The following is a 22,416-nucleotide window of genomic DNA, read 5'->3' as shown; positions in this document are numbered from 1 at the left end:
TACTATTATATAAACGAACTTTGTCTGAGTGTGTGGGTTCGTTCCCTATGCACTCTGAAAAGGCTAAGAACACTGCCAGAAATATAAATCACCTTTGTGTGAAGTTTGCATAAGATAGGATCAGCTGTTTCGGAACCTATAAGGAAGGACCTCTCTCTCTCTCACACACACACACACACACACACACAAAGTGACTTTTATATAATAGTAGATAGAGATGTGTGTTTGTGTAAATGTATATATAAAATAATATAGTGTAATTATCCACAGCCACATGTTTCGTCGCGTTTACAATTCAGCATCGAATTTAGGCTCAGCTTGAAGTGTAGCGATGCTAGTTTGAATTCTGAAATCATCACTCGTCTTCTTATATCATAATACGAATTCGCAATTAGCAAGTGGACTCTCCTATTCCCCACCCACACACCTTTGCTTTATAAGAATGGACTACGCCTGTTTATAAGCGGATGGTATTCTGCGCGTCATTTTAATCTTTGTTGAACAAAATAAGATCTCTTGCTACATTCATTGCGCACACACGTCGAATAGCTTTTGTTACCAATTCCATTAAAGATTCTGATCTGTCTCACTCCAAAACCACTTACTCCCCCTTCTCTCTCGTTTTTCAAGATGGAATCGGTGATATAAGATTTCTGTCATGCCAGTCTTGAAGAGATTTCTCTTCATTTCCTCTTGCATCCGATTCAAAGTGTCGGAAGTCACCTATTCAACAAAGACACTTGCCTGAGACATTGTTAATATTTAGTTATATATTTTTGACATGATTGATGGCACACGCGCGCGCATGCACGCGCGCACTGAAAATCTGTTTCTAAATTGAAATAGCAACATCAAGAATGAGGAAACTACACACACGAAGGGCTAAGCATTCTTTTAAATAATAAACAATGAAGGCGTTAAGAAAAGTCAGTTTTATTATTTATTATGAACTAGCCTGGGTGCCTGGCGTTGCCCTGGTGTTTGGAGGTGTGTGTTGAGCAAAAACTAACAAAAAAAGTGGTAGTACGCAGGCAGGCTCGAACCCGTACCTCAAAGGAGGAAAAGAACGTGAAAAAAAAAAAAAAAACAAAAAAAACTGACGTCTTTGCTGTTTCATCCATCGTCAAACCGGAAGTAGCGAAGGTTTAAATAAAGGCTAGTCAATCGAAAAAAGAGGATGACTTTCGAAAATATCGTCGAAAAAAGACACCTCTCCCTGTAGAAAAGTGCTAAGTTGAAGGCGAAGGAATTAACGTTTTTAGACAATTTTTCGATATTTGTTGTCCGAAGGGTCGAGCTTCAAAACGATACCGATCTCGTGAAAATCCGTCGCCTCTATCGAACGTTTTAGGTAGACATACATACATACATTTAAACAGACAGATGAGACTACTGTTCTCATCTTGCCGGGAATCCTTTTTGAAATCCAAGCATTTTGATGCAAATAAACTTGAGTCTAATCCTGACTTGTCCACCAAGTTTCAATTACGAATGTTCAACAGTCTTTGATATATTGCTGTTACATCTGGACACTATTTTGAGGTATGCAACCAAGAGAATATCCTCCATCAAATGCCTACCATAATTCGAACATGTTGTTTTCGTAGGCTTAAATTCATTAAAGCCCTTAACATCTAGCAACTGATTTGGGTAATACTCACAAAAATATTAACTATTTCATCAACAATAATGTGGAGCACCCTCCCTATGTATCTAACACACTCCTCTCTTGATTCTGCCCTGATTTATGATTGACTCCTTTAATTCCGGAATAGTTTGAAGATTGTTTGATAGACGTTATTTTTTTTAAATAACTTCACAGATAAAAATCTCAAGGAGTTTAAGTCCATTGAGTGTGAATCCTCTTCAGGATCATAGCTCCTACTGATGAGAAGATTACCAAAGTGTCCCTCATATATCACTGAACAGCGATAAACGAAAGACAAAGACAGTTGGATATTTATGACCAAAACTTGGTGGACAAGTTAGGCATAGATTGAATATTATTTGTAGCAAATATGGTTGGAATTGTGAACTTTATGAATGATTTCTTGGATGGGATTTTTGGGCAGGGGTCAGTCTGTAAATGATGGGTAAGTGACTCTCTTTTTATATGCATTTATAAACGTATTAATTATTTGTGTATGGAGGGTGTATATGTTTACTAGTTAAAAACAATAATTAATCTGTTGTTTTTTTCTACAAAGCATTATTATTAATTATTATTATTATTATTATTATTATTATTACATTATTATCATTATTACATTATTATCATTATTAGTATATATTTTTATATTATCATTTTATTAATATATATATTATTATTATTTTCATTATATTATATTACTACATTATATTATTATTATTATATTATTATTTCATTATTATTATATTATTATCATAATTATTACTCTTATTATTATATTATTATTATTATTATATCATTATTCTCATTATATTATTATTATTATTACATATAGAAGCATCCGTATTCTTTATTACTTTTATAAGAATCAAAGAAACTTATTTTGCCTTCTCATTGCTTGTGATGATATATGTATATAAATGAGGTAAAGATATTATTATTATTATTATTATTATTATTATTATTATTACATTATTATCATTATTAGTATATATTTTTATATTACCATTTTATTAATATATATTATTATTTTCATTATATTATATTACTACATTATATTATTATTATTATTATTATATTATTATTTCATTATTATTATATTATTATATTATTATCATAATTATTACTCTTATTATTATATTATTATAATATCATTATTATTATTATTACATTATTATCATTATTAGTATATATTTTTATATTATCATTTTATTAATATATATTATTATTTTCATTATATTATATTACTACATTATATTATTATTATTATATTATTATTTCATTATTATTATATTATTATATTATTATCATAATTATTACTCTTATTATTATATTATTATTATATCATTATTATTATTACATTATTATCATTATTAGTATATATTTTTATATTATCATTTTATTAATATATATTATTATTTTCATTATATTATTATATTATTATCATAATTATTACTCTTATTATTATATTATTATTATATCATTATTATTATTATTACATTATTATCATTATTAGTATATATTTTTATATTATCATTTTATTAATATATATTATTATTTTCATTATATTATTATATTATTATCATAATTATTACTCTTATTATTATATTATTATTATATCATTATTATTATTATTACATTATTATCATTATTAGTATATATTTTTATATTATAATTTTATTAATATATATTATTATTTTCATTATATTATATTACTACATTATATTATTATTATTATATTATTATTTCATTATTATTATATTATTATATTATTATCATAATTATTACTCTTATTATTATATTATTATTATTTCATTATTATTATATTATTATATCATCATCATAATTATTACTCTTATTATTATATTATTATTATATCATTATTATTATTATTATTATTATTATTATTATTATTATTATTACATATAGGAGCATCCGTATTCTTTATTACTTTTATAAGAATCAAAGAAACTTATTTTGCCTTCTCATTGCTTGTGATGATATATGTATATAAATGAGGTAAAGATATTATTATTATTATTATTATTATTATTATTATTATTATTATTATTATTACTATTATATTTTAATTATTTATTTATTTGTTTGTTTCAATTTCAGATACAATCGGGACTTTATTTTTGATTGAATGGATTTTAGATTTGTTCTATGTAAAGGACCCGGATGAACATGTTTGTACTGGTTTTGATATTTCTATCTGTTTTGCCTGCCTACTTGTGCACGGATCTCACTTACTATGTGGAAGAGGATAAGAGTCCCGGTACACTCGTGGGCGATATTGCTGCTGATTCAGGACTAATGGACAGGATTGAGGTTTATGACCGAAACCTAATTAGCTTCGGTCAGCTGGGAGAGAACGTCCAATTGTTCCGCGTTGCTAAGACAGGAAAACTGTTCACTGCTCAGACGCTAGATGCCGAAGCGCTTTGTGGCAGCAACAAAGAATGCTTTAAAATCATTAAAGTAGCCGTACGCCGTGCCAAAACTTTCATGAGAATATTAAAAGTCAAAGTAATTGTCCAGGATATCAATGACCACCAGCCCGAGTTCCCAGAACAACGAGTGGACATTGAGTTTTCTGAGGAGTCTCCCAAGGGAGCAAGACGATCAATTCCAAATGCCATCGACAAAGACGTTGGAGTTCTTAACTCCAAGATTAATTACCAGCTAAAGAAGAATATCGATGAACCATTCACGCTGTTCGTCTCTAAGAGCCTCGACGGCATCTCTAAACTGAGCATTGCATTAGAAGAACGGCTCGATAGAGAAATTCAGGATTCTTATGTAGTTAAGGTTATTGCAAAAGATGGTGGACTACCACCAAAGGAAAATATTTTAGATGTTCATATCTCTGTAACGGATATTAATGATAATGCCCCTGTTTTTAGTCGCGATGTATATAATGTGACTGTTGAGAATGAACGGGAAGTAGCAACGCCGGCAATCACACTCTCCGCTAAGGATATTGATTTAGCAAAAAATAGCCAGATTTCTTATCGTTTTAGCTCGAAAACCTCTGTTGTTGCGAAAGAACACTTCCGATTGAACTCGGAAACTGGAGAAATATTTCTCCACAAAAAATTTACCGCCGGGCAAAATCCGACTTATAAGTTGTATATTGAAGCAACCGATGGCGGCAGTCCTCCGCTGGGTTCAGTTGCAATGGTGTTAGTCAATTTAATTAACCAACAGAATAACGCTCCCAGCATCAACGTAAACTTTTTCGCTCCCTCCGTGCAAAATACTGCATCTATTTCCGAGGACGTCGGCGTCAGCAGCTTTATCGCCTATGTCATGGTGACCGACCCTGATTATGGACCCAATGGGGATGTAGGTTGTAACCTCTATCACGAAAAGTTCCAGCTTTTAAGCATGGGAACCAAAGAGTATAAATTAATCGTAAAAAGTCCACTAGATCGCGAAACGGAAGATCACCATGATATCATAATCAACTGTCAAGACAGAGGCTCTCCTCAACTCCATACTGAGAGCAAATTTTCTATCAAAGTTGTCGACGTCAATGACGAGAAGCCACACTTTTCTGAGGAGATATTTAAATTCTCGATCGACGAGAACCAGAAATCAAATTTTCGTGTTGGTTCAATTAACGCCACTGACCCTGACTTAGGGGCTGGCGGACAGCTTACTTTTTCTCTTTTGACCAATAACAATGATTTCTTGCCGTTCCAGATTACAGACAGTGGACTAATCACGACTGTCATGTCGCTGGACTACGAATTTCAAAATGTTTATAAGTTCAAAGTTTTTGTCAAGGACAATGGATTGCCGTCATTGAACAACACGGCAAACGTGACCATCGAAGTCCGAGACGAAAACGATAACGCCCCTTACTTCATGTTTCCCAGCATTAACCCTTACAGCCTGGATGTGGTCTATTATCCTCACCGTACAAAAAACATCACAGTTCTGAGGGCTTCTGATATTGACAGTCGGGAAAATGCCTTTCTGAAGTATGAGATAGTGAAAGGCAACGATAAGCAATTGTTCACTATCAACCACTACACGGGTCTGTTATCTTTCAGTCGGGTTGTCACCCAACAGGATACCGGATTATATGACCTGCAATTTGTTGTGAAGGACAGCGGCACCCCAGTTCTATCGGCCAAAGTCGACATGATCTTGAAACTGACTGTGAGCAACAAGACACTTGCATTGTTGATCACCAAAGAGATGAAGAGTGACAAGCGGATACACTTGGTTCTGATGGTGGTAATTGTTCTCGTTGCTGTGACAGTGTCTGTATCCATCACGGCTGCCATGTCGATTTGCATTATTCGATGTAAAGATCGTAGAAATGCCTCGCACAGAGACGACGTCAATCCTCCTTGCAAATGTGTCACAGAACAGGGGCACTACATGCCCCCGTCTCAGCAGTCAGCTGAATGGCCCGATGTTCCTATCGCTCTCTCGGATACGGAATCGTCAAGATCTCGTAGTAAAAGATCCAGACGAGGGCCATTCCAAGGAGGAGACCTGGGGAATGGACAGAAAATTGCTGACGGTGTATATCAGGTAAGTACCAATTTTATGGAATGAATTACAACAACTTAGAAACTAAATATTTTTTTTTGGGGGGGGGGTTCTTGGAATGACTTTCACCGCATTTTAAAAATGCAAATTTGGATAATTATTTCCTGTAAGTATTTATTTAAGACAAAATCAAATTTTAATATTGCCCCAACGCCAAAATTTGGTATATTAAAACAAAAAAGATGATTTTTCATTAAGCGCTATTATAAATAAGCACCAACTTTTCTTTGTATATAATTCATAAAACAATGTGTAAAAAAACGACAGTAGAGAATAATAAACGATTCCCCTTCCGAATCAAACAACTTCCAAAAAAAAGACCTACTTTTTTTTTTAATGGCTTACTCATTTTCTTTATTCTATTCACTCATAAGTATCAGTTATCTCTTTTTATAAAAGATCAAATTATCTTCCTGGAATCATTACTAGCCAACAAGAGAACGAACTCTTTCTACTTCAAGAACCCCAAAAATAGCTAAATTCTACCCACATGTGGATTTATCAACCGCATATCTCACCATTTTAATCAGATGTTTTTTCACTAACCCAAGTGAGTCATCTTCAGATTCTCTTTACTGATCACAAATATAGGCTCATAGATAAGCCTTACTTATGTATTACTCACATATCTTCATCTCTCTCTGTTTGTTTACCCTGGCATTACGTGTTCTTTACCAATTGTGTTGGGACAAAGTATATCGCCTTTGTTTTAATAACTAACCGTAATTTTCGCTCCTTTATTCATCATGTCTCGTATATTCTTCTTGTGTTTGTTTTGACAAGTGGCTTCTGTGAAAATAACTATATCTGTACATCCCACTGTTTCTTAATTAGTATCCCTTTTTTATTTATTTTTCACTTTATCCCGTTCCGATAATAACCACAAGTATTTGTTTATAAAAAGAAACCCATGCAGTGGCGTAGCAACTATTTTTGCCACCCGGAGTGGTTGTAAGATTTACCCCACCGCCACCCCGCTGGCCATTGATAATCCGTTAACCTTCAAAATTCAAGAAAGTCCTCAAAATATTTATTTCCATGAAATTACAATCAAAGATCTGATTTTAAACTGCTGGTCTTTGTCCCAGACTTTTAATTTTTTTCTATTTTCTATTTTTAACCCCTCAAAATGCCGCATTTTGGCACGTGCCATCCGGGGTGCATTCAAATAATAAGTTGTAATTTTTCTTTGTCTTTTTTGAACACGATCAAAGTCTGATAATACTAACTTAGTAGTGACAATGGTGATGGAGGTCTAGAATATAAAATACAAATATTAATAAGTGAAACTAAAATAGTGGTTCTCAACATTTTTTTTTGAGGGCTCCGCACGACTCAAGAAATTTCACTCAAACTTTGCACGTACTAAAATTTATATTGTGTTCAAGAATAAGTTTTACCAGATGAAAATCGTAACTTTATTCTTTAATAGAGATATTCTGAAAGAACCCCAGTTGCCAAGCAGTGTTGCAGCAACAGACTCATGAACGTGTTTAACACCGTTAACAAACATGTTCAGGCTGGATCCTAAACTTTAGGATGTTCTGAACTCGTGGTTAAATAGATGGTGGGATTAAATCTATTCAACTATGTATTTAAAAGACCGCTTAATAACAATACTTAATCCATAATTTAAAGCAAGAAGTTAGTACCTTGCAAAAAAAAAAAAAAAAAAAAAAAAAAAGAAAGAAAAAACACATAAGCCAATACCCTATTTTTTATCGAAACATTTCTCATACCCTTTTTAAATATATTCAGAGGGTGCGAGACCACAGGTTGGGAAACCTTGCACTAAGACAAAGGACTGTAAATATGCTAGAAAGAAAAGAAAAGAAAAAAAAGATTAAATGTCAAAACGAATCCAACAGCAAAAGAACAAAGAGAAATAAAGACATTGATAGTGTGTGTATATATATATATATATATATATATATATATATATATATATATATATAGTAGAAATGGTAATTAATAAAAACCTGAAGAAAGTGCTCAATACTGTTGTAGAGGAAATATGCGTTTTATTTTTTATTACCATTTTTCTTCTGTTCAGTTATATTTTTGTTTCAGCTACGCGACCGTTTTTTGGCCGTTATGTAGCCTCCTCAGACTTTACAGAAAAGTCCACCATAAACGAACTTTTCTGTAAAGTCTGAGGAGGCTACATAACGGCCAAAAAACGGTCGCGTAGCTGAAACAAAAATGTAACTGAACAGAAGAAAAACGGTAATAAAAAATAAAACGTATATATATATATATATATATATATATATATATATATATATATATATATATATATATATAAGTTTTGTGGTTCAATTTGGAATTCTTAAAAAACAACATATAGAGACATATATTCGATTTAAGAATTTATTGCTTGACAAAGGAATATATACAAGGGGTTATATTATCAAGCAATAAATTCTTAAATCGAATATATGTCTCTATATGTTGTTTTTTTTTTTTTCAGAATTTAAAATTGAACCACGAAACTTATATATTGCTCTATTCTTAAATATTGAGCTTTTCCTTTTTGGCTAGGATCACCTTGAAAATATTACTTCAAGTAATATCTATCAGGATTTTTCATCTGAATTCTATCAGTGTCTTATCTCGCTTATATATATATATATATATATATATATATATATATATATATATATATATATATATTATGGACAAAACTTTTGTATAAGCAATATTGCTTGAAGGTTTCGAGTTACTTGCAACTGGCTGGCCGAAACACGCTCATTAATGTGTAGCGACATATTAATGCTTATGTAAAACAAATAAAGAGTATATCTTGCCCTACTTTGGTATTGAGTACTCTTGTATTAACCTCATTTAGATTTCATTGGTTGCTTTACTTCTGAAAAATATTGGTTGCTTTACTTCTGAAAAATATTAACCTCTACAGCCAAACAACGTCGCAGCCCACAAGAGCCATGACAGTAAACGAACCAGAAGTCCAAGAATCGAGTTTCGCCCTCATTTGGGCTTATCAGTTAGACACATCTGAACTCAGGATTCGAAACTCGAGCCTCTTGCATGCGAGGCAAGCACTCTACCAACTGAGGAAAAAAAAAAAAAAAAAAATATATATATATATATATATATATATATATATATATATATATATATATATATATATATATATGTCACTTATGTGGTTTAGCATTAATTAAACTGAAACATGATGGGTACAGGAAAAGAGGGAAGAAAGTGGAAATACACACGATTTGCTTGGTTAGGGTGCTTCTATTACCCCCTTCACAACTTTCTCATGCTAAGCACTCCAGACTCTGTGACTAAGGCAAATACTCGGACTCCATATGTCTTACTCCAAATATAAGGTTATTGGGAGAGAACCCCAGAAGAGTGCTCAACTATTAAGAGAATCTAAACGTATGGGCGTAATTTTTATTTATGTACTAGACTATCCGTGACCCGTTGGGTCAGTATATGCTATATCTAACTGTGGAATAGCATAGTCGTGATACTTGTCACGCAGAGAATTGTTTTTTTTTAATTCACATGAGCTAATCAAGCAGGGTTTTTTTTTTTTTTTTTTTTACAAAAGAAAAACATTTTTACAAAAGTATATTAAAATGAAAAAAAAAAAAAGAGAAAACTTAATTATGCTTCCAGCATATGTATATATGTGTGATAATTTTCACTCGCTTTCAACTTTGCCTGTGTGTGTGCGTGTGTGTGTGTGTGTTTGAGATTATCTTCACACGATTTCAACTCAAAATAGTTAAATAAAAATTATTTTTCTTACAAAAAGATTCATTTTTTTTATTGTAAAAAATAATTTAAATAAAACACGAATTTTTGAAACTGGAACTCGCAAACTGGGGAGGAAAAAAAAAAAAACGGTTTCATTGTCACAAGTAAGCAAGCAAGTACGCTAATCTGAGTTTTATGTGTGTGTGTGTGTGTGTGTGTGTGTTACAGAAGATCAGAAAAACATCGGTACTGTCGATTTCAAATTCAAAACAAATTCTGAGCAGACAGACAGACAGAGGCTGAAGAGAGTCGGATAAATGAAATCAATTATAATTTATCTTATAAGTTCTGAGTATTTAAATATCGCTCTATCTAAAACTGCAACCTACTCTATAAATCTAATTAACATTGCACACGCGGTCTCTATTCCTCCCTCTTTACATTATTATTTACTATAGTAATTATTAAATACCTACAGACACTAGTGTTTCATCCTTTCGGGAATCATCAGTGCAGGGTGTCACGATTAACACCGGTGGATAGATTCGAACCTGGCAACAGAAGCCATCTCTGACTCCATTAGCAAGAACCTAATCCATTCACCGTTAACAACGAGAAATACTGTTGAAATTTAAACATTTATTATTAAATGTTTTTAACGTCTGTCAGAGTGATACAATCATTATATGATGATCTGCACATATGAGCTAAATTGACCTACTTTTTATTTCAACTAAAATGTGTGTGTGTGTGTGTGTGTGTGTGTGTGTGTGTGTGTGTGTGTGTGTGTGTGTGTGTGTGTGTGTGTGTGTGTAAAAGTGAGAATGTGTGTATCTCTAATAGAGAAAGCGAAAATGAAGTCAACAAAAATTTAACAATTGTAAAAAAAATTTTTTTAAGGAAACAAAGTTTTCAATTACAAATCGTAAACAATGTATTTTGCAAAAAAAACTCGGGCATTTCTTGAGACAGAGGCAAACTTGACTTCGCAAAATCACAGCATAAAAATTTCTCTCACAAATTTCGGTCATGCTCCTGTCATTTTTGGAAAACTCCTTTTAAAGGAGGGAAGGCAATGCAGGAACATATGCAACTCTAAGTCCACCCGAACCAGTGTCAGGCGAAAAACTGTTATTGGTGTAAAAATGTTCCGCGTACAAAACCGGACTTCCTGTTTTAGTCTAAAATAAATAAAATAAATAAGCAAAGTGGCATGAAAGAAAATATGTGAAACTTTTGTGCACATTTTTATTTGTTGTTTTTAATGAATTTTTTTTTTTTTTAAACTAAACTGTTTTACTGTTTTTTTTTTATTATTTATAAATAGAATACAATGATTATTTTTCAATAGTTTGAATCTGTTTTTAGTATTATAGGAAAATATTTTACTTCATTAAATGCTAGCAGGCCGCCTGGTGTTGCCCGATCGTAAAATACGCATAAATATTATATTTTAATTCATAGAGAAACTGAGACATATGTATGTGAGTATTATGTTTTTGTTTTTTTTTAACATTTCACATCTTATAAGTAAAAAAAAAAAAAAAAAAATACTCGGACTGAGATTGAGACCTAAAGATAGTGAGTCAAGTACGATAAACATTAGGCCGGCTTGACACGATCTTTAAAAATTGTTTTCAAACCTACTTATTTTTAACATAATGAATCTGTCATGTGAACCATTCACGCATGCGCAACCGTGAAACAGCTAGCAAACAGATAAAAATCTGACGACTTCCACGTACTAATTTTTCAGTTTGGATCTGTTAGCAGCCTGTTTTTCCGAATGAAAACCGATTAAAATGTTTTCCACATATCTGAATATCCTATATACCAAATTTAAAGTCTATAGATAAAAATTTCGTTGAGTATATAGGTTGAGAATTCTCCTCACACACATATACACATTCTCATTTATAAATATATATATATATATATATATATATATATATATATATATATATATATATATATATATATATATATAGATATAGTGATTTCTTTATATTTTTTTAGAAAAATAGAACAAAGGATGCTTATTTATTTTAAAGTAAAACAGGAAGTCCAGTTTCGTAAACGGAATATTTTTACATCGATAAGAGGTCCGGTACGGGCGGACTTAGAGTCACCTATGCTTCTGTATCGCAAGGGGTTCTTATCTGTTTCTCTTTCTTACCGGCCAAAATACATACACATACAAAAAACACACATACACACACGCTCGTATACACATATATACACATACATGCAGACATACATATACACGTTAGCTTCCTTCAGTCTTGACAGTCTATGGATACCCACAGTAAGGCTGCCTGAACGTGAAATTTTTGTTGCAAGAGTTGGGCAATCTCCAAGTCTGAGTCGGCATTGTTAAATACCAGTGGCAAGTGGAGGTTCAGGACGACTGGAAACAATGCCGAGATAAGCGGAGAGCACATACAGCACCTAAAATTCCCAAATGGTCACCCATCTTGTACTAACTCAACGTTGCTTAACTTCCGTGATCTGACGAGAATCGGTGTGTTAACGTGATTATGCCGTATACACACACACACACACAGATATATACACAGATAAATACATATACACGCATGCATACATATAAATATACACACACGCATGCACACATACACACATGCATACATGCACACACATGCATACATATAAATATACACACATGCATACATACACACATGCATGCATACACACATGCATACATACATGCACACACATGCATACATACACACATGCATACATACATGCACACATGCATGCATACATACATGCACACATGCATGCATACATACACACATACATACATGCACACACATGCATACATACATACATACATGCACACACATACATACATACATACATACATACATACATGCACACACATACATAATACATACATACACATAACATGTATACATATACATACATGCACGCACACCCACATACATACACACATACATACAGACACGCATACATACAAACACATGCATATACACACATACTAGTCTGGATACATATCTTTGAGATGAGAAGATGCAGTCATGATATCTACAAGGTCACCACCCGCTCATGCATGAAATATTGTTGCACATCTGGGCTGGTGCTCCAACCACTATTTCTTCTCTCTTAGACAGGGTCCAAAAAAGAACCTCTGATCTAATATGTCCCGTACTGTCTACCAAGAGTCAACCCCTGTCCCATCACTGCAGTAATGCATCCCTGCGCTTGTTTTACAAGTAGTTCAACAAAATGTGCTCTGACGAACTTACCGCTCTGATGTCCCTTTTGGCGTAAATACTCTCGACTGACCGAACACATACATATACATACATCATACACACGCATACATACATACATACATATATATATATATATATATATACATGCACACACACAGAGATACATATACTCATACATACATACATATGCACACACATATACACACACACATACATATACACATATACATACATACACACATATATACACATGCGCACACGCATACTAATCTGGATACATAATCTGGATACATATCTTTTGGATGAGCAGATGCACTCATCATATCTACAAGGTTACCACCCGCCCATGCATGGAGTATTGTTGCCACATCAGGACTGGTGCTCCAACCACTCGTCTCTCCCTCATAGACAGGGTAAAAAAAAAAAGAATCTCTAATCTAATAGATACAGTACTGTCTACCAAAATCCACACTGTCACATCACCACAATCACCTGTGCTTATTTTACAAATACCACAATGGAATATGCTCCAACGAATTTGCTGCTCTGACTCCCTCTCCAACACAAATACACCTGAGCAACCCAACAATCATCTAAATTTCACTCCTTTCAATATGTAGATCCTCAGATAGTGGAAAGACTTTTACTCTAGTACTTGAACTGTTTGCCTTTAGAATTCCCTCCCTGCTCCCCTGACTGTACCAACATGCAGAAATTTAAATGTAATGTGAACAAACATCTCTCTGTGCAATTCCCTACTTAGGACTTTCTCTATAAATTTGGACCCTACGTTCACAGTAGCCTTTACGTCTCTGTAACCATGGGCCTTGTTTGAGATTAACTAAACTAAAAAAAAAAAAAAAGAGAGAGAGAGACGTACAATTTTCAGTTAAAACATTTTTTTTATTTGTATTATTATTCATCGGACTACTTGTGATTTTCACAATGCTTCGGTCAATGTAATCTCCGACCTTCTTCGGGAATGTTTCTGTCGAACTCGGGAATTTGGACAGAATTTCGAACAGGATCCTTTATTTACTTCACGGGGGTAGTGTGCTCTTGTTCTGCCAGAAAAAATACATTTGCAAATTACTTAAACCCTCTATCCAGTCATGGCTGACAGAACAAGAGCACGCTACCACTATGAAGTAAATAAAGGGTTCCGCTTGAAATTCCGTCCAAATTTCCGAGTTCGACAGAAACATTCTCGAGTTCGACCAGATACACCTGAAGAAGGTCGGAGGTTACATCGACCGAAACGTTGTGAAAATCACACTCAAGATGAGAACAGTAGCCCGATGAATAATAATATGAAGAACCAATCCTCATCTGAAAAATTCAGAAACGTCATATTTTTTTTTTACTTAACTTGATTACAAATATACATTTTTCCCTTAGCAAAACGTCTCTTCTGACTGGATCATTCATGCAAGGATCTAAGACTCCTATTTATCTGAATATTAAATTGCAGATTCAAATGGTAACGGAAATCTATCTTCACATGTTTTCTATGTCACGTGATTAAAATATCCAATCAAATACACTTCTCATATAAGAAGTCACAAATGACCTCAAAGGTCATGACAAGTGCATCATATCTAATAAAAGGATAATTCAAAAGTTTTATGGAAAATATCCGCTGTGGTTGGCAAGTACCCATGGCGCAGTGGATAAAGTACTTGGTTAAAACTCAGTTGTAAAGTAACACTCAAAATACAATTGCGAATTGCTTAGGACTTTTACTCAGTCATGGCCGATATACCGAAAGCATGCTACCCCCATGGATTAAATAAAGGGTTTCCTTCTGAAACTCCATGCAGATTCCCGTGTTCGACAAAATAACCTGCAGAGGTCAGAGGTTACATCGACCAAAATGTTACGAAAATAACACTGAAGACGAAAACTGTAGTCTGAATAATTGAAAAAATACAAAAAATTCAGAAATTATGATATTATGTGCACTGACATATGGTGCACTGCTTATCCTTATGCACAATTTGAAAACGAGGCAGATGAGGGTGCTACAGAGTTTAATTTAAGAACTTGTGCAGTATAGGATTGAAGTACAATAATAACATATCTGTGCAGATGCAGTAGGATGATTAGTTGGTTCAGGAATTTTCGTCATGGTTCAAAAACCTGGAAAGATCAAATATACTTAAAATCATGGATTCCAAAACCTTACTACAAGCCATAAAAGCAAATAAGATGAGTCACCATGTTCAGAGTGAATTTTCAGGGGGTTTTTTTTTTATAACATTATAAGAAGCAAATAATCCATGAAAATATTTTTTATGTTCTTGATGGGCCATAATAAATCTATAAGACATGTTGAAACGAAGAATAAAGTTATATTACAGTAATACATTGTCACTAGTGCAACTTATACTACTCAACTCACCGAGTTGATGATGATGATGATGATGATGATGATGATGATGATGATGATGATGATGATCGACCATCGCTCGCGAAGATGATCGTGATGACCTAATAGTTCTGTGAGTATGGAGATGGCCCCTCAGTCGTCTACGATCTCTAAATTATCTCTGTGAGACGTGTGAAATGATTTTGTAACAGAGATGCCAACTGCTCCATCTTCTTTTATTTATTTATTTTGTTTTTAATGAAAATCGCTCAAGATGAAGCACGAAGCCACTTAATGTAAGGAGCTAAAAAAAAAAAAAAATACTTCAAAGTAAAAAAAAAAAAAAAGAACTTGCCAACGATAAGTGTTACATGGAATAGATACTGACGTAGAAAACAGCAATTCTTTCATCTTTGTCAGAAACATCACTTATGGAATGTGAGAACTAAAGGACAAAATAAGGGAAGCGAGAGTTACCAGCTGCTGAAAGGAAACCAAAGATCTAATAGTATGTTTCCTCTTGCGTTCTTCAATGTATGCAGACTTAGCAATAGTAGCCCCTTCGTGACTTGTGGTGCACCAGGAACATTTGTCTTGGATTAGGTTTTCCTATGAGCGGGAACGCAAATCAAATTGCTTAAGAGAGACAGACCTTCAGACTATCGTTAAACCATTTCTGCTGTCCTCACACGGTTCTTTTTAGAGTGGATTACAATCAATGCATTATCTTGGCCTTTTGGCCAAGATCAAAGTGTAGTATCTGTTCATCAGAAGAGATCATTGTATATCTAAATAAGGATTATATCACAATATTGAAAAACGTTTTCAATTACTCTGATGACTCCAAACCTTATCACTCCCAGTGATATGCATTATTAAAGGACCCAAAAACATAGTTTATCATTCAATATGGAATATAATTAAAGATGAGGACTGAAAACTGCCTAAAAAATAATTCATCAACACATATGTAATATCATTAAAAAGGAGGACTGAAAACTGCCTAAAAAATAATTCATCAACACATATGTAATATCATTAAAAAGGAGGACTGAAAACTGTCTAAAAAATAATTTATCATCCAATATGACATACAATTAAAAAGTACTGAAAACTGCCTAAAAAATAATTTATCATCAAATATGGCATGTAATTAAAAAGAAGGACTGAAAACTGCCTAAAAACAAAATTCATCACCAAATATATATTTTTTTTTCAGATTTAATAGTTTTAGATTTTTCTCTTTTATCCACACAGAAAAATGATTATTTGTTGAATAAGAAGACAAGTTTAAAAAAAAAACATTATTTGGATGATATGCTGAATAAATAAAGTATGCAGGTATGTAATATACCTCAGGGAGCTGAACGCCCCTGCTTTGCAGAGTTCCAGGTCACCCTTGGGCAAGGTGTAGCACCTGTAAGCCTCCCTCTGGCCTGCCAGAGGGTTACTGAACTGTTCATCAAATTATAAGAACATTCTTTCAACCAAAATGATTAAAAATAATTATAACAATCCAGTATATGAAATCGGGAATATTTATATGGACATTTTTGACAGGAAGAATCAGACGATCTCTGGGGTTCTTTTTAACAATATATATTTGAATGAAAAACTGCTACCCCAACCTACGCTATAAAGTTGAGCAGGTTTAACCTATGAAGTCCGGATGGAAATTCTTGAAGGAGTTGTATTTTATCGTGTGCAAAATAATATTAAATCATTCTAATTCATATAAGAAAAGATTGTATTCCAATATAAAAAAAGCATATGTACAAAAAATTGTTGACTTATCAAAGATGATTGGATATTGTAAACAGAAATTTCTGATTCAACTGTATGGAGATATGAATTCTTGGTTCAACTATATAAAGACATGAATTACTCGGTCAACTGCATAAAGGCATGAACTCTTGGCTCACTGTATATAGAGATTAATTTCTTGCTCAGCTGTATAAAGACATACATTTTTGGGTCAGCTGTATGAAAACATGGCTCAACACCATGAAGATATCACTTCCTGGCTCAACATTTTGAAGATATGCATTTCTAGGTCAACTCTCAAGATATGAAGTTCAACAGTTATAACGCCGTGATGAATTGGTTGCTAATTTGATCAAACTCTCCAAGGATATTTTGGATACATTAAGCTTATCTTATAGCAAGAATACCATTAAAACTTTTCATTTCAATAGGTGAAAAAATGTTTGGCTAAAAAATGTCTTTACAATACAAGTTAAAAACTTGTTGACTTACATTCCAGAAATACTTGCTACTGAATAAAGGGACGTATCAGTTGATTTAATGGAGGAGTTAAATCGTGTAACACCTTAAATAGTTAGACAAACTACAAAAAAAAAAAAAAATGGAATTATTATAAAGTCAAACTGTAAAAAAAACAAAAAATAAAAACACACAAACAATGACAATAAAGAAGATACAAATTTCTACTTGAATTTACACAGAATTTCAAAAGGTATGTTCATTTTTTTTTCCTTTATTTTTTACTGAAAACTGATGTCTAAAAAGATGTCCTTGAAAAGAAAATATTAGTAAAGAAATTAGAAATGTGTTTCTTTCTTCAAATTGTAAAAAAGATTGTAACTAAATTAACTCGTTAAGAATCGCTTGTGAGCTGCATATATTTTTTTTAACCTATGCACAGAAAGTTTAATATAACGTCAAATTGTGATAAATTACATATGCAAAGAAAGTTGTATTAATATTACTCCTGCGTTGAGTTTTGATGAATTACTTCCCTTGACTTCAGCACATACACATAAGCAGTGTTACGGTTATACTAGAGAAGAGAGAAACCAATTCAGTATATATGAAGGTAGTTAGAAAAGTAAAGCCGCCTATTCTTTTTATCTCAAGTTGAAGAGCTATGAAGACAGGTATAGTACCATTAAAACGAGTAACGAGTAGAAATTATTTTTCTGCATAGTCATCACCATTCTCAATGCACTTTTGCTAAGAATTCAAAGACATATCTCTACTTCTTACATGTCTATGATAGTGGTTGCTGTTTTAGAGTCTCACATCGTCAATATCTGTAGACGAGAGACGAAACTTTCAGGTGATGAATGCATGTTCGGTCATCATAACAATGCAATTTGCGATCACTCTTCTGATCAATTAAGGCGGAATAAAAAAAATAGGAGGCATTACTTTTAAAACGCCCTTCGTTGATAATTGCTGTGATTCCGTAAGAGTCATGATCTGAAATGGAACACACACATCAAATCCGTTGCCAATGCTGCTGGAAAAATGGTCGGATCCTTCTATCAATCCAGTAGATATCTCACTGCTGATGCAATTCTCTACCAATATAAGAGCCAGGTACGTCCAAGGATGAAGTACTGTTGCCACATCTGGGCAGGGGCTGATAGGAAAACTTATCTTGCCTTGATAGAGTTCAAAATAGGCTTCGTTGCTTAATAGGAGATGCCCTTTTCTCTTCCTTGCAACCTCTATCTCACAGAAGAGACATTGCGAGCGTGTCTTTGCTTTATCATTATTTTCATGGCAAGTGCTCGTCTGAGCTCCAATCTATGGTCGACACTCGCCAAACTTTCCCGAGAAACACTCCTCTAGCTAAAAACACTATCAATAAATTCCCATACTCTTTATCTGTGCCTAAACCTAAATGTAGATTCCATGAACAAAGTTTCTTTCTTAGAACGGCACGACTGTGGAACTGTCTTCCATTTGCCTGCTTATAGTTGACTACAATATGGCCGTCTTCAAGTCCAATGCAAACAAGTTCTTGATGAGCCGTTCCACCTAAGTTAACAAATTTACAGAATCTCCACTACTGACGATTACTATGATTCTGATACTGTACACTCTTTAACTCTTATCCTCGAGTGGCATCTGGGCCTTGATAAGTGGTGACTCTTATGTAAAAAAAAAAAAGAAAAATACAAGAAAAGAAATACAAAAGAAAAACAAATGCAACAAATAAAGGAGTAATTGTTTTAGTCTTTGAAATGTTAACTGATAATTACAGTTATTTTTATGGAAGATACAATATAAAAGATTTTTGCTGCATAGGAGTTAGTCAAATCTTTTGAAAACATTATTTTGTAATGTTAAATTTGAGAAAATCTTAGAAAACAGTAATGTTTTATCATTTTTTTTATTATAAATAAAAAAAACACAAATTATTATTTAGTGAAAATGAAATATATTGAAAAAAAAAAAAAACCCAAATAGAACTAAAAAGTATATGATTATACGTCAGTTTGACTGATAAGTGTACATGACTTGTGCATAATGCCAACATACATATTCTCCTGGTATTTATAGTAAGCAGAGGAGTTCATTGTTATCCGTATGATGAGCACCACACTTCTAATCATAAACTTTTATCACAGGCTGTTCAAGGGAGAAAAAACACCAACATACAACAAATAAAGAGTGTACATGACTTTTGCACAACTTTTCTGCTAATGTCGAGATTTTTCTAATAAGTATAATAAATGGAATTATCCGTAGGGTGGACACACCACAATAATAACACTGTCAGATTTCCTTTTCTTTATTCATTTAAAGTCATTTTTTCCTTTTCACCAACTTAGACGTTTTTTTTTTTATATTTTACAAACCACAGTTCAGTGAGTCAACTGTCTCTAAATTTCACTTTGTACGGTTTTGTCCAATAATTTTTCTTAGTTTGGCCAATCCTCCTGCGATTGATGACATCCATGTTCGATATATTTTAACAAATAGTTTTCTTAGCTAAAATTTTTATGAATCAGTTATCGTCTGCTTCTGGTTTATATTTAAAAAAAAAAAAAAATTGTATTACGGTCGTTCCAAAAATAAAATATCCTTTTGTTTCTAACTCAAAATGTTGAAAAGCTATGAAGATGGGAGTGGTATAATTAAAACAAGTGACCTTTTGTGATTTAGAATATATTTTTCTACATAGTCAGCAACATTCTTAATGCACTTTTGCCAGCGATGCACGATGGCTGTGCATGGGCATCTGGAGCATGCTTCTTTATATGAGGGTCGTTCCAAAAGTAAAGCCTCCTATTTTTTAACTTAAAAAAATGAGTAATTTTTTGCGCTCCGGAATTTATTTTTCTACATAGTCACCACCATTCTCAATGCACTTTTGCCAGGAATTTAAAGACACATCTCTGATTAAAAAAAAACGTCTATGATAGACGTTGCTCTTTTAGAGTCTTACACCGTCACTATCTGTAACAGAGAGATGAAACTTTCAGAAGATGAATGCATAAATTTGGCCATAATAACAATGCATTTTGCGATCTCCCTCTGATTCATTCAGGCGGAATAAAAAAATAGGAGACATTACTTTTAGAACGCCCTGAACAGCTATGAAGGCAGAGTTGGTACCTTAAAATGAGAGACATTTTGTGCTCCAGAATTTATTTTTCTACATAGTCACCACAATTCTTAATGTACTTATGCTAGGAATTCAATGACATATCTCTGCTTCTTATGCACGTTCATGAAAGGGGGTGCTTTGTTAAAGTCTCATACAGTCAATATCTGCAACAGATAGATGAAAAATTTCGGGTCATGATTGAATATGATCAGTTATAATAACAATGAAATTTCCATTTCTCTCTGATCCATTCAGGCGGAATAAAAATAGAAGGTATTACTTTTAGAACGTCCCTCGCTTGTATTAATACTAATACAGGCTGAGAGAGAGAGTGAGAGAGAGAAGGGGGAGGGAGACGGGGGAGAGGGAGAAAGGGGCAAGCAGAATGATTATAGAGGCAACAATGTTATTGAACATATTTTTACAGACATTGCTTACCTAAAAATTTCGGATTTGTTTTACAATAAACCGAGGTACGAAACCGTGCGTGTGTGTGTATATCTATATATCTATAAAAGTGAAAGTGTCTGTCTGTCTGTGTGTGTATCTGTGTGTCTACATTTCCCTACGAAATAACACTGTCAATTTTTAGTCTACAGACTCGAAATTTTATATACAGGGTACTGAGATTTGGGAAAATCCATGTGATCGGTTTTCGGCCAGAGATTTGGCGATTAAGGGGTCAAAGTTTAATGATTTGACCTTTGAGGACTCTACCAAACTCCTCCGACAATTTTGGGTCCTATCACTTGAAATTTTAGATATAGGTTCATTGGACATGGATCTAACTTAATAACTTGATTTGAGCCCAAATCAATAAATGTAAAGGGGTCATAATAGGGGTCAAAGTGAAAAAAATTGACCGCTTTTATTTATTTATTTTTTTGCTCAACATACACCTCCAAATACCCAGGCAACGTCGGACACCCATGCTAGTATATATATATATATATATATATATATATATATATATATATATTGTCTTAATATTGAACTCAAAATGAACTGTTCGCATGAACTGTTTTCCATATTTATATTCTTGTTTTTTTAAGTTTTGTGACTAAAACCCAAAAAACTTTTCGTTTCATCATAAGCAGTAGTCAGCAAACGCATAGAAATGCTAATATTTAGCGTGACTCTCTGACTATTTTACTAACAGTTTTAACTCTGATGAGAAAAATTAGCATTCTTTGAAACTCCGCGGATTAAGGAGCACCTAACACACCAGTCTTGGAGTATTCTGCCGAATAATAAAAACTATTTGCAAATTTCTACTTTACAGTTCTGTTCTTATTATTATTTATCATAAGCTCTACTATCGCCGGGGAATGTATTGAGCTTTTTCATTTGGTTGGGATTAAGATATAAATAACTATATTTATATTTGATTTTAGAGTTTGCTTTTTCCTTGATTAGTAAACTCTTTCTCAAAGCTTTCTGCCTATATATATATATATAAAGAGTTTACTAATCAAGGAAA

General features: G+C 33.1%; 1 protein-coding gene and 1 pseudogene across 2 annotated transcripts in view; both read left to right on the top strand.

Annotated features, from left to right (window-relative positions):
• Positions 1–22,416, top strand: part of LOC145242989 (protocadherin gamma-C4-like) — a 151,167-nt gene that overhangs the window by 33,175 nt on the left and 95,576 nt on the right. For both annotated transcript variants that reach the window (XM_080106114.1, XM_080106113.1), the window contains exon 2: positions 3,770–6,202. In XM_080106114.1, coding sequence (XP_079962240.1) covers positions 3,833–6,202 — 2,370 coding nt within the window. In that variant the 5' untranslated portion in view covers positions 3,770–3,832. The remainder of the gene's footprint in view (positions 1–3,769; positions 6,203–22,416) is intronic.
• Positions 16,298–16,428, top strand: LOC145243294 (U2 spliceosomal RNA; annotated as a pseudogene).

This window comes from Euprymna scolopes, chromosome 21, assembly GCF_053919585.1.
Source record: "Euprymna scolopes isolate OS-2025 chromosome 21, ASM5391958v1, whole genome shotgun sequence".
Taxonomy (NCBI): domain Eukaryota; kingdom Metazoa; phylum Mollusca; class Cephalopoda; order Sepiida; family Sepiolidae; genus Euprymna; species Euprymna scolopes.
This window is presented reverse-complemented; position numbering and strand designations above follow the sequence as displayed.